The sequence below is a fragment of the Clytia hemisphaerica genome, unplaced genomic scaffold, assembly GCF_902728285.1.
Source record: "Clytia hemisphaerica strain Z4C2 unplaced genomic scaffold, Clytia hemisphaerica genome assembly, whole genome shotgun sequence".
NCBI lineage: Eukaryota > Metazoa > Cnidaria > Hydrozoa > Leptothecata > Clytiidae > Clytia > Clytia hemisphaerica.
The window spans coordinates 555379-582081 of NW_027104184.1; the positions used below are offsets into that span (position 1 = coordinate 555379).

A 26703-nucleotide genomic window follows, 5' to 3' on the forward strand; every position below is an offset into this window, starting at 1 on the left:
ATAACTCAAGAACTAGTAATCTTTTGATAAAAAATTAGCTATCCCTGAATAAGCTAATTAAATTCTGCAGCATTTAGGTTGGGTACCAATCCAAATAAAATACTCTAACTAAAATGGTAGCTCCACATTTACCAACGTTTTTTTCCTCATTTTTCGGTAATGTCACTTTTTTGGTATTTTTCACTTCCTATGCAAAAAAAAGTGGGGGAAGTTTAATTATTAAATCTTTCTTTAGTATTTTATCATTATATATTTACTCCTGAAGCCATATACCAAAAATTAGCATCCAAAAAACATTTTACTGCTCACAATGGCTTTACAAACATCAGTCACTTTTTTCAGAAATCAGTGTTTTTCCGTCCGCCATTTTGAATCAGTGTTTTTCTTCGAAAAGTGCTGACTCACCACGTGATTATAACATAACATCATTATATACGAACGAAAAGCTTAGACTTTCTACTATCTTTTTCTTCTTTTTTGAATGATTAACAAGCAAGCCAATAAAATATATGGCACAAGAAAGACGTGTCTATCAAATTGCGTAAATGTACGGCATTCGGAATGAATCAAGGACGTATATATGTACGGCATTCGGGTTCAAAAGGTTAAGAACAATAGATTAATAATGATCATCCCCAGATTATCTAGAAGTTGAGAAAAATGTAACACTTACTCTTACAGACTCTTGTTAGGTTCAATAAAAATGGAGGCTTCACCTTCTAAACGAATTCATAAAGAGGTGAGTCTTCAAACAAAATATATGGCGCTGTTGGAGCTTGAAAGTGGAAAAACAAACAAAGAAGTTTGCTTAATGTTTGAAGTTCCCTCAAACACGATATCTACCTGGAAGAAGAACAAATCCAAAATCTTTGAAGCTCTTCAGAAATGGAAGTCCTGCAAGTAAGAGGCTCAGAGTTGGACAAATTTGATCAAATCAACAAAGCTGTTCTACAATGGTTTCACCAAATGCAACTAGATAATGTTATAATTAACAGACCCATGGTCAGGGAAAAGGCTCTATCATTTGCAAAAGAGATGGGAGTTGAAAATTTTCATGCTTCTAATGGTTGGCTTGAGAAATGGAAGAAAAGGTAGATATCAAAATTCCATTAGTCAATTTTTAAACGTTAGTCACATGAGAAGAGTATAATTGTTGCCAAAGAGCTGATTGGTGTCTTTTGATCTTTGAAAATTTATTGTCAAAATCTTCTTTGTTGTTGTTTTTACTAAACTTTGTTTCAGATACAACGTCTCATTCAAAACTGCATCAGAGGCAGCAAAAGCTGAAAGAGATGGAATGATGCCTCCAAGTATTGAAGCAACTCTACCAATGCTCCTATCACGATATACTTTGAAAGACATTTTTAATGCTAAAGAATTTGGCTTGTTTTACCAGTGTCTTCCTGGGACGATTAGCCATCTGGCAGAAGAGAACTGTGCAGACGGAAAACATAGTAGCTCTCGTTTGACAGTCGTTGCGGTTGCTAATGCATTTGGTGAAAGAATGGAAATCTTTGTTATAGGTAAGCCTGCCAATCCTAGTTCCTCAGAAGATGTTAAAAATATTCCATGTCGCTATCGATCTCAAAGGAAAAGTTGGATGGATTCAAGTTTATTTGAAGAGTGGGTTAGGGAACTGGATACCAAGTTTGGCGAGTCAGGTAGAAAAGTTGCTTTGATTGTTAGCGATTCTTCTGCTCACCCTGATATAGATGGTTTACAATGGGTTGAGCTCATCTTTGTTCCTCCAAAAACTGACTCAATGACACAGCCCATGGATCAAGGTATTGTCAAATATCTCAAAACAAAATTCCGCTCACTTCAAGTCAAGAAACAGATCCTGGATTGTGAGAAATTCAATGAGCTTTCCAAACTTTCTATCCCTGCTATTATGGCAATGCTTTTACAGGCTTGGCATTCTATTCCTTTTCAAACTTTTACCAGTTCATTTCAAGAAGGCAGGTTTGCTAATTGAAGCTACAGAGAGAATATCAAATGATCATGATGATGAGTTTGTTATAACCATCTTGAATGAATTAGAAGCAAATCTCCTGTTATTAAAGGAGAAATTTGGATTGGATTACAAATTAACTGCTGAACAACTTATCAACATTGACTCCCAGGTATCTGTCACTGGAACCTTATCAGATGCTGACATCATTGCTGGAGTTTATGGCAACTCTGTAGATTTGAGTGATGATGAACCTGACCAACCGCAACTGGAGGAAAAAATTGTTTTAAGACCATCTAAAAATTCAGTGTCAAATGCAATTAAAACTTTAGAGGATTATAGTGTGTTTTCCAAGTTTGGCACTGATATAATAACTGCCTTAAAACAAATACAAAGAGCTGTTGATTTGGACAACCAACTTATTAATAGTGGCTCCAAAAAAATCGAAGAGTAAAACCTGTGAGACAGTGACATGGTTGTCTCTTATTTGTAATATATTTTGTAGTCTATTTTAAAGGTAGATAAAAAAACAGTCTTCTTTCTATCTGCTGAATGTTTCAACCATTATCTCCAAGAAGATTGCAACAGGGCATTTTACTGCATTTATGTGAAAATTATTAAAATTTAACGAAGTCCTAGGAATTATAACATTCCATTCTGAATAAGTTCTTATACCTTTTCACTAGCTGAAACCAAATTTTGTAACCCCTAAAATGATTTTGATAAAATTTTGTTTGTTTCTTTTCAGTTGTTACTAAAAAAATTGAATTATATCTGTGAAGAAAGTTGATCACTCAACAAGCCAAACATGGCGTTGAATCTCAGATTACAACAAATTGTTCTTGGTTTGAAGAATAAAAGCGAACAAATTCGTCATAGAACAGCCCATGAACTTCAACACTTTGTAACAACAGAACTACGAGAAGCAACATCCGACCAGTATCCTGATTTAATGGATACTTTAATTCATTTTATCTTTGATTTGGTAAATAGCACTGATGTAAATGAAAAGAAGGGCGGCGTTCTCGCTATAGGTAAGGTTGTATTTTTAAAGTGAACAATCTTCAATTGATGGAGAAGATAGATATATTTTTTTCTTAAAATATATTTTCTAATGTCTTGTTTAGGTTATATCCAAGCTAAAGGTTTTTCTGGATTTGCTTCAAGTTATATTTAAGCATAATCAAATGATTGGAAAAAACCCTAAAGTTTAGCCGAAATATCAGGTAGAAATTCTTATATTTTCAACAACTACAAGTTAGAAATTCATTTTAAACTGTTTAAATTTCAAAATGAAATCTTCCCATCATTTTTGACAGTATGTTTGATTGGTGTTGATGGTGGAAATGCTACTCGGACATCACGATTTGCCAACTATTTGCGTAACATGTTACCAAGTAATGATGTCAGTGTAATGGAGCTTGTGGCGAAAGCAGTTGGTCGGTTGGCTCAAGTTGGTGGTACATATGCTGCTGACTATGTTGAATTTGAAGTAAAGAAATCATTAGAATGGCTTTCAGGAGACAGACACGAAGGTCGGCGACATGCAGCTGTAAGTCACTCACCCTACTTAAATTATGTGCCCGCCATTTTTTTGAATTGCCTTTTTTATTTAAAGTGACACTGCATTTCTTAAAGCATCAGAAATCATTGTAAAGTCAGCACTTTTTTACAGGGGAATGATAGCAGAAAATAACCCATTTGGGTACCTCTAGTAGACAAGGTTTCCCTTTTCTAGGATTACAACTTTACTTATCATCCTCTCAATACATTATCCTCAAAATACAGAAAATAGTTTTCCTTTGTCAAAGATATTCGATTATAAAAAATGCCACACTTGAGCGTGCTAGAAAAAAGAGATAAAACATTGACTTATTTTTTGTGATCATTTGATAGTCCTGTCTCACGGTCAGAGAGAGAGAAGAGAACCCTCCGAATCATCCGAAATGGGCTCTATCCCCGGATAGAAACCTACCCTAGGATAGGGAAATTACCACGCTTACCAGACACTGCTAACCCCTCGCTCACAACATGACAGAGTTATTGGTGTATAGACGATGGTACTCGGAACTACACAGGAGGACATACATCTTCGCAGGTGTTGAACCTATGAATATCGTCACGTCACCACATGTAATGCCTCGTGTACTCCCAATACCCAGTTCCCCTCACAAGACATGGGTCGACCTGGGCAAAGGTACATTCACTTGCCAAGTGAATCATAGCATCGTGTGAGAATCAAACCCTGACCTCCCAGACGTGAATCAAGGTTTATAACCACTACACTACTACGTCTAGTACATTTTTGACATGGCTTATACTGTAAGAGATTAGCCGACCTAAACATCCCTTTACTTGCCTGCCTCTACCTTTAAGAATTCTTTAAAAAATGATATTAATAAATAATTTTTTTATTTTTGAAATTGTTTTTATTTTTCAGGTACTTGTTCTAAGGGAGCTGGCTGTCAACGCACCAACATTCTTCTTCCAACATGTTCAATCATTCTTTGACAATTTTTACAATGCTGTTCGAGATCCAAAGGTGATTTAAGATTTTAATTTTGTGGACAAGAAGTGTTTTTCCATCTTCATTAAAGAAATTGTGACAATGTCACAACATTAGATGCCAATATTTTTGCCTCATAGCCTTCTTCAAAAACAAAAAAGTTTTTGACTGGTTGAGGGTAACCCAAAGGTTGCCTTTTCATTAGCTGTCTACCCGAGAAGGTAGCAGAGGCGTTACTCCACCCCCTGCATTTCTCCACATACCCTCGATCCTTCCACCAAGCCTGGGATTCAGTTCCTTTCATACCGTAGCTGGATGCTCTACCTTTATACTAGGGCCAAAATTTGCTCCTTATAATTAATAAGGGTTTTAACTTCTCTATAAAACAACAAATATTTATGCTAGCATATCTTATGAACCAAATACGGGCATTCATTTATGCTTTTAGTCGTCTAAATTTGATTTGAAATTAAGGGTAAGGTGGTTTGAGTACGAATCCCCACTATTTCCTGGACCCTGACATAGAATTGCAATAAATTGAAATGTAACTGATGATTTCATTTCTATTCCAATTGTCTCATAGCCTGCCATTCGTGAAGGTGCTGTGGAAGCTTTGAGAGCCTGTTTTGCTATTTGCGCGCAACGTGAAACCAAAAAGAACCATTACACCCATTGGTATCAGGTGACAATATTATTTATAAATTATTTTTTGATTTTATTATTATTCTGTGTTCCTCTAGTGAAACTCAAAGAACTAAATTCTTAGCTTATGGTGCTATTTCTTTCAAATCCGACTCGAATGGTCTCACAAAATATTTCCCAAAACTTGTTTTTATTTTTTAATATTTTTTATTTTTAAGGCCTTTCAGGTTTTGAAAGTTAGCAGCAGAACATCTATGAAAGAAAACATTTGAATTGAAAGTGCGATTCCTCATGAATTTAAGGCCTATCAGGTTTTGAAAGTTAGCAGAAGAACATCTATGAAAGAAAACATTTGAAAAATTGAAAATGCAATTCCTCATGAAAATGGCATGGTTTCTTCAGAATGATTTTCTTTTATTTGAATCGAATATTCACACTTTTTAATTTTACAGCAAGTGTACGAAGAAGCAAAGAAAGGTTTCGAAAACACAGCCAACACCAAAGAAAAGGGGACTGGTCTGACCAGAGATGATAAAGTCCACGGTTCACTCCTCGTTATGCAGGAACTCATCCGGAACAGTAGTAGCGAAGGAGAGGTACTTCATACATATATTCCTTCCAGGTGGGTCTTACAACAACTGCAAAATTTAAAAATGACGAAATAGTGAACGTTCTCAAGTTTAACTAAAATATTTGAAACTAGTTTGTTTGAGTCAAAAATCACACTAAACATGTCTAATTACAAAACTCTAAAACTGGCCCATAAATTAATGTTTTTTCACAACCCCCTATATATATTTTTCTGGCCATTGCTTCGTATTAAAATGAAATGTTTATGTAACTCGAACATATTAGCCTTTTGGCATGAGCTACTTCGCTGGACTTTTAAATTGACAGTGCTCTCAAACTAAGCAAGTTTACATTCTACTTTAATGCTCGAGTTTGGAGACTACTACGCTACTGATTATCATTTTTTGCTTCATTATTCCAGCGTTTACGGCAGCAAATGGAAGAGACGTACGGAGAGAAACCTAACGACAACATTCGTTCAAGAGAAATGACTTTTTCAAAATCAACCAGATTTCCTTGGAAACCACGGCCACCAACATCAGTTATCCTTGCTACCTCTATTGGAAAGTGGTAAATCATCCACATCCCAAACTCTCAAAGCAGATTTTGTAAAGATTTCATGGAATCAAAGTTTGATGAGATTTGCACATTGGTTTTGAAGCAGAAGTCCTCAGCACGCAGTCTTTGTCAACATACTTTGCTGACTTTCCTGCCTCAGCTAGCTGCATTCAAACCCAAAGATTTTGTAAAATCGTAAGTTATATTTAAGATGTCATCCTATGGCTTTATTGAGAGATGGGCTGTCAGTAAAAGTTGGTCGAAAAGAGAAGTCCTACGTATTCATGATATTCATGACGTAATGTTTTTTACGAAAATACCCCGGTTTCAGCAAGTAGTGGCAAATTTAAACTGGACAAAAGTTGTATCAAATTTGCCACTACTGGCAAAAACCGGGGTCTTTCCGTAGAAAACATTACGTTGACCATGAATATCATGAATTTGATGTTTTTTGTTGTTTACTATATTTTTCCTTTTCTTTTATATTACTTTTATGCTAAAAAAAATCAGAAGGAAAATCCTCGAACCACCAGAGTAAAATAAACAATAATTCTGAGCAAGACACGCTAGATGTATGCTATCGAGTTGCTCCAGAAATTCGAAATTTGAAAATAATGTTGAAAGAATAATACTATATATACGGGTGAACAGAACTTGCAGCTAACTATTTATAACAAAATAAAAGGTTACCGGCCCACACAAATGAGTGTGGGTGCACCGCCAGCCGTATAATGCATGCCGACGCCCGCCCAAGCGTTCTGACCATCTACTCAATCGTGTCTCTATATTTTCAGGCATTTACAAGACACAATCCTACACATGATTCAACAGACGAAAAAGGTAATCTGTGGCCTTTTAGTAAGAAAGGGATGAACATTTTTCTAAAGTTTGTTAACACAATCGCTTTCCGATATTTGAATTAGTTATAGCTAATTAGTTTTAACCCTATTTTTATCAGGGGGGGTGTTTTCCACCAGGCTGGCACTATTCTGCTAATAGCTCACTGAAATTTTTTTTTAACACTCTGAAAGTTTTTGACTTTTAATATAATCCTATTAGCAGCATGTATACCAAATTTTACAATTATACACCGACCAGATCAGGTTTTAAGACTTTTTTGTGCAGGCGTATCATAAAATCCAGCTAAAACCCTGTAAAATCCCAAAAGCTTAAATGTAGCATAACTTTTGATCTAGGCTTCCAACTGACTTCAAATTTTGACAGGTTTTAGGTATCAATAATAAATTTTAAAAAATATTTAAAAAAATTTCAAAAACTGCTGACGTCATCAAAAATGACGTCATTGTTTTTTGAAAAAATTTACTCATTTTCTGCATGGATTTCAAACGTCAATTTTATCAGTATGTTAAAAACCGGCAAATATGTTAAAGATATTTATTTTGCCTTTTAGAAATTCAAAACAGAATTTTAAAATCTCCATTCGTTCAACTTTAATTGCTATTTTATTGAATAGTACTTTTTCATTGGTCAGCGATAAGTGTGAAAGTTTGTGATGACGTCATCACCTTTATGATGACGTCATCAACCCAAATTTTTTTCTATGAACTCCTTTTATGGTAGAGAACATTTCTGCCAAATTTCAAGTCCAGAACTTTTCTAGATCAAAAGTTATGCAAGGCTGGTGGAAAACACCCCCCCTTGAGAATACAAAATCCGAAAAAGCCTGATAATAATAGGGTTAATTATAAATATTTAGGCATGTAGATAACAGAGCGCCTGATTAGATTCTACGTTCTGTCCGTTTGGCAAATTTTCAGAAAATTGGACGAGAGCCCGATGTGGCTGCAAAAAAAGATGAATAAAAAAAGATCAGTTCAAGATTATTTTTTGGACCTTGATCATATGAACCCTCCAATCTTGAAAATGTTAAAACGACGTGTATAAACGTTCATTTATTTTAACGTTCTTTTAAAGATATTCTTTAAGCGCACCTTCTTTGACTGACACAGCAGAGTCAACAGAAAAATTGTCAACATTTGTTTTCACGCCGCATAGGCGTTGTTATATAGATCTATAGAGTCGATATTTAACGTGGATAGCCCAGTAATCTAGGACTTTTAGGTAGTTTTTCGTTAAGGCCTTCCAAAAACCAACAGGGAATATCTTTATTTACTCTTAGGAAAGAGAAAGATCGGCTGCATTTGAAGCTATCGGTCTCCTTGCATTCGCTGTCAAAAATGACGTCAATATTGCTCATTGGCGCCATTGGAGAGATGTGCTAAAAAGTATCAAAGCACTGCTCCCAAGCTCCAACCGTGATCAAACTAACAGGTGAATAATATTGTTTATATACTTTTTTATCCTTTTAATCTTTTTGAGTAAGGTAATTGTTGGTAATTGTCTTTGTACTAGTAATAACATAGGAGGTTTTGAGGGTGATATGGGATTAGTTTGCACTATAAGCGTATTGAGTATGAGCAATTCATCTGAGTATCTTTGATAAACATTTTTTTCAGGAAAAAGACGAACCATGTAGATCCAATGGTGTTTGCTTGTGTCAGCATGACGGCGAAAGCTGTCGGTCCCAAGATGGCAAAAACTGATACCCTTTTCAAAGAAATTATTGATAAAATGTTGATCGTTGGGCTCAGGTAAGTTTTTTTGCAGAAACCTTTTTCAACTTAAAAGCACATTACTCTACTTGGTAGATGTTTTAGGATGTCCGGCTAGAAATTTATAGTTTTTTATCTCTTATATTTTCATTATTCTATCTGTGAATAAAGGAGGGTAGGGCGTTAACAGTCATTTTTGGGGCAAAGTCAAAAAATTCAAGATGTAGTGTTTTTTTATGAAAATTTAACCTATTGTGAGGCATTCTGCGCAATTTTCAAGGTCAGAAGTCTAAAATTGGCCGAACCCCCCTGGGGGTACTGATTCGCACTACAGGCAAAAATTGGAAAAAATGGTATTTTCTGGCCTTTTCAGGCCTGTATATATGTCAAAACTATTGCAAATCTTTTTTTTTTCATTTGCTGTACTAAACTTTATGAAGAAACAACAAAATAATCATATTGGGTTGAAAATTGTGCCCATTGGAGCCCTAAACGAGCCGTTTTAAGCCAATTTTGGGTAGCAAAATGCTTTTTAAGGTCAATTTTGCAAGTTCATAAACTTTAAACTGATTAAATCACACGTCTGAAATTTTCAGAGATGGAAGTCTTCAATAAAGTCTTTAAGCAAAATGAATTTTAAGTTTTTCACTTTTTTCAAAAATTCATAATGGCGTCTTCAAAAATCGCTTTTTAGCAAAAAAAAATCATATTTATCAAAAAATAGCATTTTTTAAGACAAGCTTCTACAAACTGAGTTTAAATGCTGACTGAAATTTTTTATGCAGTGATAGTATTCTGGAGATACTCCAGGGAAATCAAAATCTTTTGGGTCTGGGATGCGTCTATGTCCGCCTTTATGGAAATAAAATCCCTGCTAAGAGCCATTTTTCAGGCAAAAACCCAAATTTGAACTGAAAAAATCTCTAAAATGACAATAGACATGGGCCCGAATTTTCTTGCAGTGATAGTATTCTGGAAATACTGCAGGAAAATCAAAATCATTTGAGTTTGGGATTTAGGAATATCCATCATTTTGGAATTGAAATTATTCCTGCTAAAATGCAATATTTCAAGCAAAAATCCCATTTTTGACTGGAAAAATCTTAAAAATGGCAATAAACATGAACCTAAAATCTTTTTGCAGTGATAGCCTTCTGGAAATACTCCAGGGAAATAAAAATCCTTTGGGGTTAGGATAAGGGTATGTCCGCCATTATGGAATTGAAATATGTGCTAAAACTGGCTAAAATGCAACATTTCAAGCAAAAACCCTTTTTTTGACAAAAACTACTCTGAAATGGCAATAGACATGGACCCAAATTTCTTTGAAGTGATAGTATTCTGTGAATTCTCCTGGGAAAACAAAATCATTTGAGTCTGGGATTTGTTTACATCCACCATTATGGAAATGAAATCTCTGTTAAAATGCTACATATTTCCATCCAATACGTCATAATTGACTAAATATTTTGTATGTTACATTATAACAAAGAATATGAATTTACAATCCTTTAATTTAGAAATACTAGTTGAAACAAATTATAGCAAAAATTCTATTCCACTCAACAATTCTTTATAGCCCACATACATTTCCATTCTCAAGACTTGTTCCGTCAAAAAAAGATTGGATTTTGGCATGAAATATTATATACATTTTAAACCTGGCCTCAATTCAAAAATTGATGTCCCAGAGACATCTTATACGTAAATAGTTTTTACTCCTGGAGTATTTACAGAACAATATCACTGCAAAAAGATTATGGGCCCAAAACTATTGCCATTCTAGAAAGATATTTGGTCAAAAATTAGGTTTTTGCTTGAGATGTTGCATTTTAGCCAGTTTTAGCAGGAATTTCATTTCCATAATGGTGGATGTAAACAAATCCCAGACTCAAATGCATTTGTTTTCCCAGGAGAATTCACAGAATACTATCACTTCAAAGAAATTTGGGTCCATGTCTATTGCCATTTCAGAGTAGTTTTTGTCAAAAATAGGGTTTTTGCTTGAAATGTTGCATTTTAGCCAGTTTTAGCACATATCTCAATTCCATAATGGCGGACATACCCTTATCCTAACCCCAAAGGATTTTGATTTCCCTGGAGTATTTCCAGAAGGCTATCACTGCAAAAAGATTTTAGGTTCATGTTTATTGCCATTTTTAAGATTTTTCCAGTCAAAAATGGGATTTTTGCTTGAAATATTGCATTTTAGCAGGAATAATTTCAATTCCAAAATGATGGATATACCTAAATCCCAAACTCAAGTGATTTTGATTTTCCTGCAGTATTTCCAGAATACTATCACTGAGAGAAAATTCGGGCCCATGTCTATTGTCATTTTAGAAATTTTTTCAGTTCAAATTTGGGTTTTTGCCTGAAAAATGGCTCTTAGCAGGGATTTTATTTCCATAATGGCGGACATAGACGCATCCCAGACCCAAAAGATTTTGATTTCCTTGGAGTATCTCCAGAATACTATCACTGCATATAAAAAATTTCAGTCAGCATTTAAACTCAGTTTGTAGAAGCTTGCCTTAAAAAATGCTATTTTTTGATAAATATGATTTTTTTTTGCTACAAAGCGGTTTTTGAAGACGCCATTATGAATTTTTGAAAAAAGTGAAAAACTTAAAATTCATTTTGCTTAAAGACTTTATTGAAGACTTCCATCTCTGAAAATTTCAGACATGTGATTTAATCAGTTTAAAGTTTATGAACTTGCAAAATTGGCCTTAAAAAGCATTTTGCTACCCAAAATTGGCTTAAAACGGCTCGTTTAGGGCTCCAATGGGCACAATTTTCAACCCAATATGATTATTTTGTTGTTTCTTCATAAAGTTTAGCACAGCAAATGAAAAAAATAAGATTTGCAATAGTTTTGACATATTTACAGGCCTGAAAAGGCCAGAAAATGCCATTTTTTCCAATTTTTGCCTGTAGTGCGAATCAGTACCCCCAGGGGGGTTCGGCCAATTTTGGACTTCTGACCTTAAAAATTGCGCAGAATGCCTCACAATAGGTTAAATTTTCTTAAAAAAACACTATTTCTTGAATTTTCTGACTTTGACATTTGACGCCCCACCCAACCTTTGTTCGTCCGTCCGTCCGTCCGTCTGTTACCAGCTTTTCTCGAGATTGGCTTATTATTTTTTTCTGATTTTTGGCACAAAGATGCAAAATGGCAATGCCCAAAATGTGACGGAGCCCGATTTTCGAAAAAAAATTTTATTTTCTCGAGATTTCATCATTAGTTTTTTCTGATTTTTTGCTTTAAGATGCGTATTAACAATGCCCAAAACATGGCCGAGTCCGATTTTTGAGAAAAAATTTTTTCCGGCCGAAAATGCCGGAAAAATGCCGGAAATCACCGTTTTTCTGGATTTTCATTAGACTTTTTCCTTATAATTGGTTGTTTTTTCATCCAAAAACATTATTAATAGCAATGCCCACCATCAAGCATGTTTTAATTTTCAATAAAATTGATTTTTGAAGCCGGAACTATTAAAAAATCGCCGGAACAACCTATTTTCGCCGGAAAGACAGTATTTCTTGAATTTTTCGAGCTGTACTTTATATTTTTTTATGAAATTTTGCACACTGATGCAAAATGACAATACCTAAAATGTGACGGAGCCCGATTTTCGAAAAACATTTTTTTCCGGCCGAAAATGCCGGGAATATGCCGGAAAAACCGGTTTTTTGACATTTTCTCGAATATTCATCCTTAGTTTTTTCTGATTTTTTGCAGAAAGATGTGTATTCCCAATGACAGAGTTCGATTTTTTGAGAAAATTTTTTTTCCGGCCGGAAATATGCCGGAAATCGCCGTTTTTGCAGATTTTCATTGGGCTTTTTCCTAACATTTCTTTGTTTTTTTCTCAAAAAAAACACATCATTGATAGCAATTCCCACCATCAATCATGATTCGATTGTCAATAAAACTGATTTTTGGACCTACCTTGGAGGTCCTATAAATTAACCGATGTCCGTTCGTTCGTCTGTCCGTTCGTCCGTTCGTCTGTCCGTCTGTTACCAGCTTTTCTCGAGATTGGCTCATTAGTTTTTTCTGATTTTTGGCACAATGATGCAAAATGATAATGCCCAAAATGTGACGGAGCCCGATTTTCGAAAAAAAATCATTTCCGGCCGAAAATGCCGGAAGTATGCCGGAAAAACCGGTTTTTTGGCATTTTCTCGAGATTTTATCATTAGTTTTTTCAGATTTTTTGCACAAAGATGCGTATTAGCAATGCCCAAAACATGGCAGAGTCCAATTTTGAGAAAAATTCTTTTCCGGCCGAAAATGCCGGAAAATATGCCGGAAATCGCCGTTTTTGCAGATTTCAATCATCGGACTTTTTCCTTATAATTGGTTGTTTTTTCACACAAAAACATTGTTAATAGCAATGTCCACGATCAAGCATGGTTCAATTGTCAATAAAAATGATTTTTGAAGCCGGAACTTTCTAAAAATCGCCGGAACAGCCGAAAGTTTTCGCCGGAAAAAACAGTATTCTTGAACTTCTTGAGCTGTACTTATATTTTTTTTTATGAAATTTTGCACACTGATGTAAAATGACAATACCTAAAAGTGACGGAGCCCGATTTTCGAAAAACATTTTTTTCCGGCCGAAAATGCCGGAAATATGCCGGAAAAACTGTTTTTTTTTGGGCATTTTCTCGAGATTTTATCATTAGTTTTTTCTGATTTTTTGCTCAAAGATGCGTATTAATATTGTTCAAAACATGGTCGAGTTTGATTTTTGAGGAAATTTTTTTTCCGGCCGAAAATGCCGTAAATATGCCGTAAATCGCCGTTTTTCTGGATTTTCATTGGACTTTTTCCTTACAATTGGTTGTTTTTTCATTCAAAAACATTATTAATAGCAATGCCCACCATCAAACATGTTTCAATTTTCAATAAAATTGATTATTGAAGCCGGAGCTATTTAAAAATCGCCGGAACAACCTCTTTTTGCCGGAAAGACAGTATTTCTTGTATTTCTCGAGCTGTACTTTATATTTTTTTATGAAATTTTGCACACTGATGCAATATGACAATACCTAAAATGTGACGGAGCCCGATTTTAGGAAAACATTTTTTCCGGCCGAAAAATGCCGGAAATATGCCGGAAAAACCGGCTTTTTTACATTTTCTCGAATTTTCATCAAAAGTTTTTTCTGATTTTTTGCAGAAAATGCAATGCGCAAAACATGGCTGAGTTCGTTTTTTTAGAAATTTTTTTTTCGGTTGAAAATGCCGGAAATCTCCGTTTTTGAAGATTTTCATTAGATTTTTTCCTTGTATTTCTATGTTTTTCACACAAAAACATTATTGATAACAATGCTCACCATCAATAAGCATGATTCAATTGTCAATAAAACTGATTTTTGCGACCAGAACTTTCTATTTATTTTTCCCCTACAACCCTTCCCTCTCCCCCCATCAACAATCAATGATGAATTTATTGCGTTATGCATTTTCGCTAAACGCTATAATATTTTTGACTGATTTTTTAATTTTTCTTTTCGCATTGCTATCTAACCTTCATCATCAGGTAGGTCCATTCAGCATGTTGCTTGTTTTATAAGAAACAAACGACTAATTTTAATAGATCGTCACTATTTGTGTTCTGAATGATTGTTTAATGGTCACGCTCACGTAGATATCAATTATATATGTGTTAAATGCATAACCAGGTAGGTCCATAAAAGTATCACTTGTTTTCAATTTCAAAGCCTTGAATTATTTTTTCTTCACGTTTAGCCCTGCCTTGACAGCTTCGTTGAGAGATTTGGCAAAAATTATTCCAAAGACCAAGAAAGATATTCAAGGTAGAAAATGGCTTTTATTTCTATATAAAAGCATTCTTCATTTTTCTTCATCAAAAACTCTAGTCAATTTCGAAATCGTGTAACGAGACCGGTCGAATATAAGAAGGAAGTATTTAAGAGCAATCTGTAAAACTTGAAAATTAAACTATATAAGTACCTTTAGTTGACTATCCTCCTCTGATCTCCTCAGGGATGGAAAAATATGAAACAGACGGAATCACTGATTCAGACTAGATTTATTTACTTAATGGAAAAATCCATTAATTTCCAAGCCCGAAGCTCGAGACTCCTGGATAGGAAATGAAACTACTTAATTTCACATCCAGAACGCCCGCGCGTGGTTTTTACACAAACACCGGATTGAAAGTAAAATCTATCGCTAGATTTAAAAAAATGCAATCCTAAAAAATAAAAGAACCGCTAGATACAATCCGTCGTCATGATTGCGGCGCGTTCTGGATGGGAAATGAGTGCATCGCTAGATTTTTCTTGCCTGAGAAAGGTTTGAGATTCTACTCTAGCCCTTCGGGCTTTAAACTTAATGGAAAAATCTTTTTCAGCTTGTACAAATGAACAGCTTATTCGTTTCAACCTTTTTATTATGTGATGGGTGAAAAGAGAATTAAAAGGCCTAACGGGTATCAGACCATGTTGGTTATAATTCATTACTTTAAAAATTAAAATTTTTCATTTAGATGGTTTATTGAACATTTTATCTCAAATCCTGATGCATCGTCCATTAAGACATCCAGGAATGCCAAAGAATATGACAACTGCAACACCTACAGGTATCCCTCCTTTTTACAAGATTTCAGTCAATGATGCCAGCATTCCTCTGTTTTATTTTTTTATAAGGGATGTGAATTGTCCAAAAATGTAGTATCCGCTTAGCCATTTTTTTTGTTAAGCTTATTTTTTTGGTTGGGAATCCTTAACGTCGTTTCCATCTCAGTAATAAAGGGTATTTTGTCATAAACTTTCTTAGCACAAAATGTTCAAAGCTGTAATTTGCTATTAACCATCTCTTTTCATATTTTCAATCCCGGACTGAGATCTGTTATCCTGTATTTTGTTTCAGGTTCGAGTCATTCGACGTTCACTGAAGATGACATTCAGATGACCGTTCTTGCATTGAGAACTCTGGGAACCTTTGATTTCGAACGTATGTACTATTCTCATCAATTTTACTTCAGGTTCAATAATTGTTTCAATACAATTCTTCTTCTGTCATCGGGATTTGACTGAAAAAGACATAATCCTACACATGATTTTTGGGGGCATTAGAATTAATGTCTAGGGCTGATTAAAACATTTGTTTTTCAATAAGGTAGCTTTCTATGTCATTTTGTATATTTTTGAATCTCACTGTTGCTTAAAATCAACGGAGGGATTTTCTGGGGAAAATTTCCTAGGAGAACATTGCCGGGGGCGAAAGTGATATTGTGTTCTTTAAATAATCATCCGAATTTAATTGTCTGGGTCCGGTTAGTTGGTTCCGAACTTTATATCTGACCCAATAACACAAAATAAACCATTACCATTCTATCTCTTTAGCGCACACTCTAACTAGGTTCATCAGTCACTGTGCTGACAATTTTCTATCCAGCGAACACAAAGAAATTAGAATGGAAGCTGTTCGGACGTGCTCATGTCTTCTCACACCAGCTCACCATGTAAGTAAGATTCACTTTTTTAAAGATTCCCCTTTTATGTTCAAGCTCATATACAGTTTATCCAGGGTCCAGTGTAGGTTCCAGGAATTGATTAGCGATGCCAGATTGATCTAACTACGTAGTCGTTTTTCGTGAGGAATTCCTATACTTGGTAAGGTGAAGAACCAATTCCCCGAATGGGGATGGCTCATATCAAATCATATCTTGTTATGTCATAATTTGATTTTAATATCAGATGGACTCTATTTTTTGTATAAGTAATTTAGAATCTTATAGGTCAGCCTTTAAATTCACATAGCAAAAGGTTCAATCTCAAAAGTGTGTTTGAAAAGACTAAGACTTTTTTTTTACTTTGCTTATTCAAATTTTGAGATTTGCCCTTTTCACTTTTAGATAAAATCCTTGTCCACTACAAAAAAGGATTAATCTCAAACTTTTAAGTTAGCAAAGTATTAAGAATCTTATTTTTCCTGACACTGATTTTGAGATTGGACCTTTTGCATCGACGATAGCGAGTGAATGTGAAGGCTGATATTTACCTATGAGATTTAGGATTTAGATCATAGAAGTTTTTATGTTTTGCAAAGTTGCGTAACTTTCGCCATTATGGAAGCAAACGTTCAATTTGTGTAAATTTGTTCAATTTAACCATTGTCTATCTTCAGCCAATGGTAATACCGAGCACTCAAGTGAATCTACCAATCAGCTCAAACAGCACACAAGTTGTCTCTGAAGTTCTCAGTAAAATGCTCAATGTTGGAATCATCGATCCAGGTTCGTGTTTATAACAGTTAGTTGGTGTTATTTTATTCCTAGAAAAAAGATTGCAAAGAATAATATTAAGTCCGTCCATTATCATATGAATTATGATTCTTACAAGCACTGGATTTCTTTTATTTTGATAGTGATAAGAAAAAGGTTTTCACTTAGAAGTCGTTAACGATCATTCAAATTGAAAATGGACGAACTATTTTCATGCAAATTATCCATCGACGAATTCTCCAGGAATAAGTTTTACCAAGACGAAAAAAATTCAACGTCAACAAAAAACTCTCATTAACGACGTCTTCTATTCAGTACGCTCCCTTACTCGATGAAAATCCAGTTTCCCCTGAAAATCGAATTAGAGAGAGAGTCAACTGTATTGAAAATTTATTTCTGTTGGCTTATTACTAAATCACTTCTATTTTTGCCTTCCAGATCCAGATATCAGATTTTGTGTACTGATTTCACTTGACGAACGATTCGATTCACACTTATCACAGGCGGAGAATCTCCAAGCTTTGTTTGTCGCTTTGAACGACGAGGAGTTTGATATCCGAGAACGAGCTCTTTGCACCATCGGTCGGTTGAGTGCGTTCAATCCAGCTTATATCATGCCGTCGTTGAGAAAAACACTTATACAGGTTGGTTTTTCTTCTTATTTAAGGAAGTGATCTAAAGCCTCCTTAGTATGTTAAAAGCTCTTCCGTTTCAGTATTTCTCAAAATTCACTCAAGTTTCAAGAATGAGCTAATTTGCTGTCTGACTGGTTCAATCAAAGACATATACTGTACTTGGTACAAAAATTGTACTTGATGCCTCTCTGCGTGAGCTCAGCAATTAAAGAGAAGGGGAAATGGTCAGTGGGTCAATCCAGGCATGACAAGAGAGAACGAGTGACGCCCTCCCTTAGCTATCGAAAGAGGAGTCTTCGGGTCGTCGTCGATGCATTCGCAAGACTTATTTAGGAATCCCTTATTTATACTCTCTTTTAATTAACAATTACTGTATTAGCAAAAGTTAGTCTTGTTTGCTTCTTTCTTCTTTAGATATTGACTGAATTAGAGTACAGTGGAGTCGGTAGAAACAAAGAACAAGGTGCCAAAATGCTGGCTCATCTTGTGTACAACGCACCAAAGCTCATTAAACCTTACATGGAACCTATTCTCAAGGTCTGGTTTTATTATTCCATTAATTAACCAATCAATAAAACATATCCTTCTTCAAAATCATTACGGGGCCTCATTACTTTTAATGGGCATCCCAATTTTTATTATGTATTCGCAAATGATTTTTAATCAGCAATTTCTTTACGCAAACGCTTAAACCCCCCACAGTGCCTTAGTTTCTGGCAGCACTACTTTGAAAACGAGGCCCGCAAAATAATTTTTTGCATTACTAGAGTATTTAAACTTATATTCATTCAACTTATATCACTTTCTCGATTAGTAGTGTTTGAAAGAATGGCTTAACTTCACAAAAATGATAAACACTTTCTAGGCTCTTGTACCAAAGCTGAAAGATCAAGATCCAAACCCAGGAGTTGTGACCAGTGTCCTTGCAGCTATTGGTGAACTTGCTCAAGTAAATATTTCTTAATATTTTGCCCATCATAGTTTCAACCCATCAGACGCTGAAATAGCAACATCAAGTAACCACTTCTAATATTGCCTAATGGTTAACTTGGGAAGATGCATAGTAAAAACATTGTTAAAGCTCTTTCCGTCCAAGTGAAGTATATAAAGAGGCTTTTCCGTTACATTCACAAAACCCTGCAAAGTTTACCAAAAATTCAAGAGTATGTTCTAATTAACTGTTTGAAATTCATTCTCTGTGTCAGGCGAAAATTCGGTTTGACCTTCCCTGACCAATGTAAAGTAAAGAAACACGAATTCTTTAGCAATAGTTTGGGGACGCTCAACTAGCTGCACGAAGAAGAGGTTTTGTTTCAACATATTCGTCTGGCTTCTCCCCTGAGCGGTGAACTGACTTGTCATGTTAAACCTACTGGGAGTCAAACTCACGCCAGTCTTTTAATTTGAATTAAGCACTCCTTGATGACTTTTTTACCCTTCTTATTTTGATAGGTCAGTGGTCTTGAAATGAGGAAGTACATCGACGAGTTATTTCTGGTCATAATTGATATGTTACAAGACGCATCCTCATTGGCTAAGCGAGAGGTTCGTAGTAATTGCTTCCAGACTTAACTAAGTTTATCGCTTTATCATCATTCCTAAATTTGCCTACCACGTCTTTGTTCTGTGTGGCGCTGCAGTTGACTCTCTCTCATTCGATCTTCAAGGGACCAAATATTTTCTTCGAATTGGACAAAAATTCGAATTATGATCCCCCCTTGACAGGAACGAATAGAAAGATTCGAAGAATTGAAGTTCGATTTTGCGAGAGATAAATGCTTGCCATCACTTCTAAAGAAATAGTTTCAAATTATTCCTTAGCCTTTTGTATCTTTTCTAGGTTGCTTTATGGACCCTGGGTCAGTTAGTCGAGAGCACAGGGTAAGGCCATTCGTATATTTCTCATTAAATACGAGTTACCTTTAGGTTTGTAGCTTCAGACATATGAATGACTGGTCAATCAATGTCGTGATGAGCAAACTATTCAAAAATTAAAACTACTATTAATACTACAGGCTGTTTCACGCTTACGCGATCATCGGGTAAAAAGTCTATAAACAAATCTATGAACAAACCTTCTTTCAAAATATTATAAATGCCTAAGGGAATATCTGCAGAGATCATAGAAAGAGTAATGCAACAAAACTTCGTCGACCAGCAAGAAGTTTTATTCGGTGACAGGTTTTGCTAGTTTTTACAATCGATTTACTACTCTTCTTTTTATAGTTACGTGGTTGAGCCATACAAGAAGTATCCAAATCTACTTGAAGTGTTGTTGAACTTTTTGAAAACTGAACAATCACCTGGAATCCGAAGAGAGGTAATTTTGACGTTTCTTATCTTTCAAAAAATATCAAATTGTGTCAGATAAAAGTAAAATAACGCGCCAATAGACCATCACCATTCGAAAATAGCAACGAATGAAAGGGAATTTTAAATCCTCTCTCTTTAACGGTTTCCTGTCGGTCAGATGTTTAATCTCTACAATTTTGGACCAACAAAAAGTTCTGAATACCCAGAAAGCATTGCAGGGACCTTGAAACGGTCCATTACCAGACATATCTAGATTCTCAACTTATTGAAGAGAACCTGAAACCCTCAAAACTTTAAGCAGTGTTGAAAGTTTTTCCATCACCGACGGATTTTCGTTTCGAAATTGTGCATTAATTCACCAAATGTTAAAGAATATCAAAATCTATTTTCCGTCTCAGATGAAAGACTTTCTTTGACCACTCTTTTAAGAGCTTTTCTCGATCATCCTCCCTTCCTTTACTTTCCAGGCAATCAGAGTGTTAGGTCTGTTAGGAGCATTGGATCCTTACAAATACAAAGAAATCGCACTGGGAAACAAAGAAGCAAAAGCTAAAGCAGCGGCAAGCGAACCTGTCAACTCTAATGATCAAGTCAACGAAACAGGTAGGTTTGTCAGTGTGGTTGACCTGGTGAAAGTAATTTGGTATGTTGTCCTGGCTATAGTTCGATCAAATTTTGCAAAATTAAACTAGATCAAATGTCAAGTACGAGCATGCACTATTTTGCCATTTATATCTGCATAATTACATGGACTTAATTTTTCCGGTTTGAGTTTCAAAGTCGTTAAAAAAACGGCCAATAGAACTACAAGGCTTCAAACATTACATTGTCAAATGCAATCCGTTTGATCGGTGGTAAATCCACCATCTTTGAGAGCTATAGATTTAGAAAGTCATTTTACCATTTACCATTTCAGTTTTGATACATCTAATTCCCAAATGGGAAAACACAATCAGAGAATCAAAGTATTTTCCCAGCATGCCTACCTATACTTCAGTAATGCAATTTGAAATGTCATTTATCTTAGAAACGAGCACTAGCGAGATGCTTGTCAACATGGGTAGCACCAACATTGAAGAATTCTATCCAGCTGTTGCCATTTCTGCTTTGATGAGGATCATGAGAGATCCAGCACTGTCTAACCACCACACCACAGTCATACAAGCTATCCAATTCATCTATTCGTCCAGTCTCGGAATGAAGGGCGTCCAATATTTGCCACAGCTGATGCCGTCCTATATGAACGTCATTAGGACGTGTGAACCAACCTTTAGAGATGTAAGCTCTCCTCTTTGTGACAATCTCGAGGGAGTCTCGATAAGATTCAATCATTTTTTACATTCTATACACTTCTGCACATCTTCGAAACTTCCCTGTAATAGCCCTTTCTATCCTCAAGAAGCTATATTTAAGCACCAAACTTTGCCCATCACCTCGTTTCAACGCATATATTAGGGCTTTTGGAAATAGTTTACTCGCTTATTAGGTCGTATTTTTACGCCTTTTGCTATTAAACGCGTCCTTTAAAGAAGTCCTCAAGGACTCACATAACGTTGTAAGGGATGTTACGACGTTTTTTTTGACGTCTCGTGTCAACTTTCTTGATCAAAATGAAGATATCCTCAAGAAACTATAGAACCTATAGAAGCTAGAAGCTTTGCCCATCACGTAGTTTCAATGGTCAGATGTTATGAACGTTAGATAGACGTTCTTTTGACGTTTTGTTTAACTGTTAACTTTGAAATATCTCCGTCAAAAGGGAGTTTAAAACATCGACCAGAAATGACGACCACTATCAGCGACCACGACCGGCGAGCAGACTAAATTTGGGTTATCGAGTTTTTATTCTTCTCTATGTTTAGAAACTCCCCCGTCATAAGGCGAGTTGACTAAATGGCTCTTTCTTTTTTTCGATCACCCTGAAATTCTCACATTTACCATTGTCTTTCAGTTCATGTTGCAAATGCTTGGCAAATTAATATCCGTTGTCAAACAACATATTCGAAACTACCTGGACGAAATCTTCGATCTTATTAAGGTATATCAAATAAATGCTTTGTATTGTATTACATGTTAGAAAGATTCAACCCAAATTTGTCGCTCTTTTTTCTGTGTTTTTAAAATTTCCTCCGTTTCAGACGGATCTCCGTCTCAAAATTCTGCATAATTCACTGAAATTTCAAGAATATAAGCTCGTTTTTGACAAAAAAACCCATTTCTTTGACCACTGCTCTTTCATATCTTTGTAGACAATATGGTAAATGTAAATAATTGTAACAATTTAGCATGATATACGATTGCCGGCTGTACATTAACATCTGATTTAGCACATTTCCTTTACAATTTCTTTCTTTTCTTCCACAAGGAATATTGGGTTCACACAAGTCCATCATCCTTACAAAATACAATCATTGATTTGATCGAACAACTTGCCATCGCTTTGAGCGGAGAATTTAAGGTAGGTTTTTCATTAGTCAACTTTATTGATTTGTTTTCAAGTGACCGGAGGTATAATCGATCCTAAAAATGGAATTCCATACCTTTATCAATATTTTTGAAATTGTGGTAGTCTTTAAATATCTGCGAAGAGTGACACTCTAGAAATTATTTCGCTTCAAGATTTACGTTTCTGTACACATGTTATGAATTTTATGATATTCTTTCCTCTAAGGTTTACTTGCCACAAATCTTACCACATATGCTCCGATTGTTGATCAATGACCGAAGTGAAAACCGGGTGGTCACATGCAAAGTAAGAAATTTGTACCTCTAAGTATTTCCTCCACAATAAGGTAATTGTAGGCTAACCAGGCTATTTAGACCAAAAATAAGGGTCTCCACTTTTGATAGGTGAAAATGTTTTTAAAAATTGGAATAACCGAAACGAGTAGAAAATTGGCCGAAGACGAAAATTTTGTTGAAATTTTGTACTTTGGCTCGCTAAATAACTTTCACGTTATCAATTGTAAGCCGTCTCGGCTATCTTTGAATACACACAGCGACCGTATGTACTGAGCGTGAAAAGTTTGGTCCTGGAACCCACTGTTTGTTGACCAAGACCACTCGAAATCATAATGAACAAATAATGATTTCCTTATACTAGCTTTTATCTGGCATTCAAAAGTTCGGTCAAAGTTTTGACGATTACTTGCATTTGCTGATACCTCGTGTTGTCAAATTGTTCGATTCTAAAGACTCGCCGAGAGAAGTTCGACAGTAAGTTCTTATCACTTACTTTGAGAGAATTTTAAGTGTGTTTTTGGTTCTAAAAATGAAAGTCTTTTATACTAATGTTGTGTGTTTGAAAACCGACTTTTTGCATAGTGCTACATTTATTTTGAATTCTAAAAATCCACAGTCACAAGTTTTGAAGCTGGACTTCACGGAGTGTTGAAACTGGAACTAATCAAACCGGAATTATCGCCTTTGAAAAGGAAAACCAAGAAGATTCACAGTTCTATTCCCTCATCTTAAACAACTATTTAAGAACTGGCTGATATAACTTGTCATTCTTTTGCCAGAGCTGCATTGGAAACGCTTACGAAGCTGTGTGATTCAGTGGACCTTCGTGAATATGCTGCTTGCATCATCCACCCTTTGATCCGTGTTATCGACACTGCACCAGAACTCCGTGGTAACGCAATGAACACACTAACAGCTATCGTCACACAGATGGGGAAGAGCTTTACTGTTTTTATCCCTGCTGTTTTCAAAGTAAGTGTTACTTGCTATGCTTTTGACTTCATGAAGGTAATATTGCATTCCTGTCCTATGACATTAAACTAAAAGATTCTTTTTAAAAACGGTGCCTTGTTTTTTGCCTTGGAATCCCGGTCCGGACTAAATTTTAAAGAACCTTGTAAGCATATCATTGACAAATGTATCTTGCCTCATTTTGAAAATCCATAACAATTTTGTTCATTCAATCGTTAGGTGATCACCAAACATCGAATCTCGCATCAACGGTACGATTGCATCGTCAACCGTATACAAAAAGGTACTCTCAAGTTGATTTTCTCATTTTTTGTTTTTCCAATGCTCCTATCATTTCCACATAAAAATAAATAGATTAAATCTTTTTTACCAAATCTTTTTCATGGCTGGAACCCCCCCTCTGGCCTGAGGGGGGCTAAAAGGTCGAGCAGCAATCGGTACCTGATTTTAGCCTGTGGCTAGGGGGGGGGGCTAACCATGTTAGGGGTCACCTAAATTTTTTCAGGTAGATGGGGGAGGGGGCAAGATGAATAATTTTTTCAAAAATGGTTATTTTGCAAAATGCAAAGTTTCTTTTTTTAAATTTGTCATAATTGTCTTATAAGTGGATGTTTTGAGTGCATTTTCAAGCCATCTAGAGCTCAAATTTTCAAAATCCCCCCCCCTCGGGCCAAACCATGGTTGGCCTTCGCGGTGTCACTAAACTTCAGCCCCCCTGATTTGAAAATGCTTCCTACGGCACTGATCTGTAAAAATTCTTTAATCCTGTTGCATTAACTTAGATAAAAAATCTGTCTGGCAAGGGATTTGCAACCTGACTTACAAAACCTTGATAATCTGGCATGAACCTTCAGTACTTAGCTTATCTCTTATTTCTTAGGGCATTTATTTTATTTAGCAATAAGCTAAACTAACTGTTGTATTTGTTTGATTGTTTGAAAAGGATTTTTGAAAAAATTTGATGTGTCATTGGCTTAGGGGTCACCTGAATTCTTAGAGGGCACCTAAAACCTGCTGCCAAGCCATGTTTTTACCAAATCTTGATTCCTAGATTAATACTTTTTTACCAGCCCTTTTTTCCTCGCACGTCTGAATAACCCTGCTCTTTGAAATATTGCCGGCATTTGCATTTGATAACATTTATGCTTACATAGGTGGTGTCACACTCGATTATGACAACGACCCTGCACAGCGGCGTGCGAAAGCGGTCCGCGCAAATGTACAAGACGATCAATCAGGAGCCGCCGGTGACGGTGTTCGTAAAATCGGTGTCAGTGCAAGCACTCTTCAAAAGGTTCGTAATTTTTTATTATGGGTAAGCTAGGATTACGTCATTTTTAACGGAACCACACGGAAAAGCCAAAATCTGGCCTCTGCTTCGCTATTGTTGGTAACAGGCAGGAGTCACAAACACATTCTGACTTTTTGGGCTGTTCGGTTAAAAATTACGTAGTGTTAACTTGCGCATGTACAGAACTATTTCTTGCAGCTACTGCTAAACTAGCTTATTCTACCAGATTCTACCAGCCCGAATACAGGGACCTTTTCCTTATCACGACGATGATAGATGGAATAATGGAGAGAGGAGAGATTACTTGCAATATCTCGACAAGCCCAAACTGCTTCAAAAATGAAAATAAGTTTTGGTTTCGGTTTGAAACTTTCACTGTTTCTAGTCGCCAATCCATCTAAATACCCCCTTTCAATCACTGCTGTTTACAGGCTTGGCAAGTATTACGTAGAGTATCCAAAGATGATTGGACGGAGTGGTTGAGACGATTGAGTGTTGAATTGTTGAAAGAATCTCCTTCTCCAGTGTTGCGCTCATGTCAAGTGTTGGCTCAAGAATATAATCCTCTTGCTAGGTAAATGATGATATGTTTATTTTAAGTCCAATACAAATGTGAAATTGTACCATTGATAGTATGATGAACTTTTACTGTTTTGGTTTTCAGCACTAAGTACACTTGCCTGTATTGCCACTCATTTGACTGTATACTAAGTGTGTTTTTTGTCTGTTCTACCATGAATAATTCTTTTATTCTTTTTTTAGAGAAGTGCTTATAAACCTATTTTCTTTCTTTGGCTACCTTTTCGAGTAGCTGTATAAGAGCAACCAAGAAACTTGAATAAAAGTTTTATCAAAGTTCCTTGGAGCAACTAAAGATTATGAATTTAACAATCTCAATATCCTCCATTTAGGGACCTGTTCAACGTGGCTTTTGTGTCATGTTGGTCAGAATTAGTGGAAGAGCAACAAGACGAGTTAGTTCAATCATTGGAGCAAGCATTGAAATCACAAAATATTCAACAAATTACACAAATTCTCCTCAACCTCAGCGAATTTATGGAGCATTGCGAAATAAAGGTATCATTTCTTCTTTCTTTAGCTACAACCAAAATCGAGACTCGATATTTTGCCACCATATTCATAGATGAAATGTTTCACTAAAATTTGTCTCGTACAGGCAGCTGTGCATTTTAATCTTTCTTTTATCTTGTTTTGGGATCAGCTCAATTTCTAACTAATTTTGATAACTTCAAGCATAAATTACTTGATATCAAAATATTTTTTATATAACCTGATTTCGCGATGTCCTTCAGGTTAAGTTAAAGTCATATAAAAGCGAGTTCCAATATAAATTTGATTTCAACATTACGATAAATATTCCATTGAATAAACAAGGAATATATTCATTAGATTAATTAGTTTGTGATGTGTTGCATGCTGGAGAAATCACCATTAAGATAAAAACACTAACATCATTTGAAATGAAATTGTTCAATTTATCCCAATGGTGAAATATCATAGTCGAAGTAAAAGAGACAGGGGTGTTACAGGTCTTACCAACAATCAAGACAAACGGTTTTATAGTCCCCAACAATGAAATGACCATTGATAATCGTAAGAGGTAAAATTCCCTCTCGATCATAAACGAAGTATGATAATAAATATATGCAAGTAAGTCTA

The 26703-nt window shown here is 35.6% G+C and overlaps 1 protein-coding gene and 1 pseudogene across 1 annotated transcript; both read left to right on the forward strand.

Moving 5' to 3' along the window:
* Window positions 1–679: 679 nt before the first annotated feature.
* Window positions 680–2495, forward strand: LOC136814789 (tigger transposable element-derived protein 4-like). Its single transcript, XM_067071213.1, has 2 exons — window positions 680–1091; window positions 1243–2495. Exons 1-2 carry the CDS (start codon window positions 886–888, stop codon window positions 1973–1975), a joined length of 939 nt encoding a protein of 312 aa, XP_066927314.1. The 5' UTR covers window positions 680–885; the 3' UTR covers window positions 1976–2495.
* A 208-nt stretch (window positions 2496–2703) lies between these two features.
* The window catches only part of LOC136814790 (serine/threonine-protein kinase mTOR-like), a 67298-nt pseudogene continuing 43298 nt past the window's right edge, over window positions 2704–26703 (forward strand).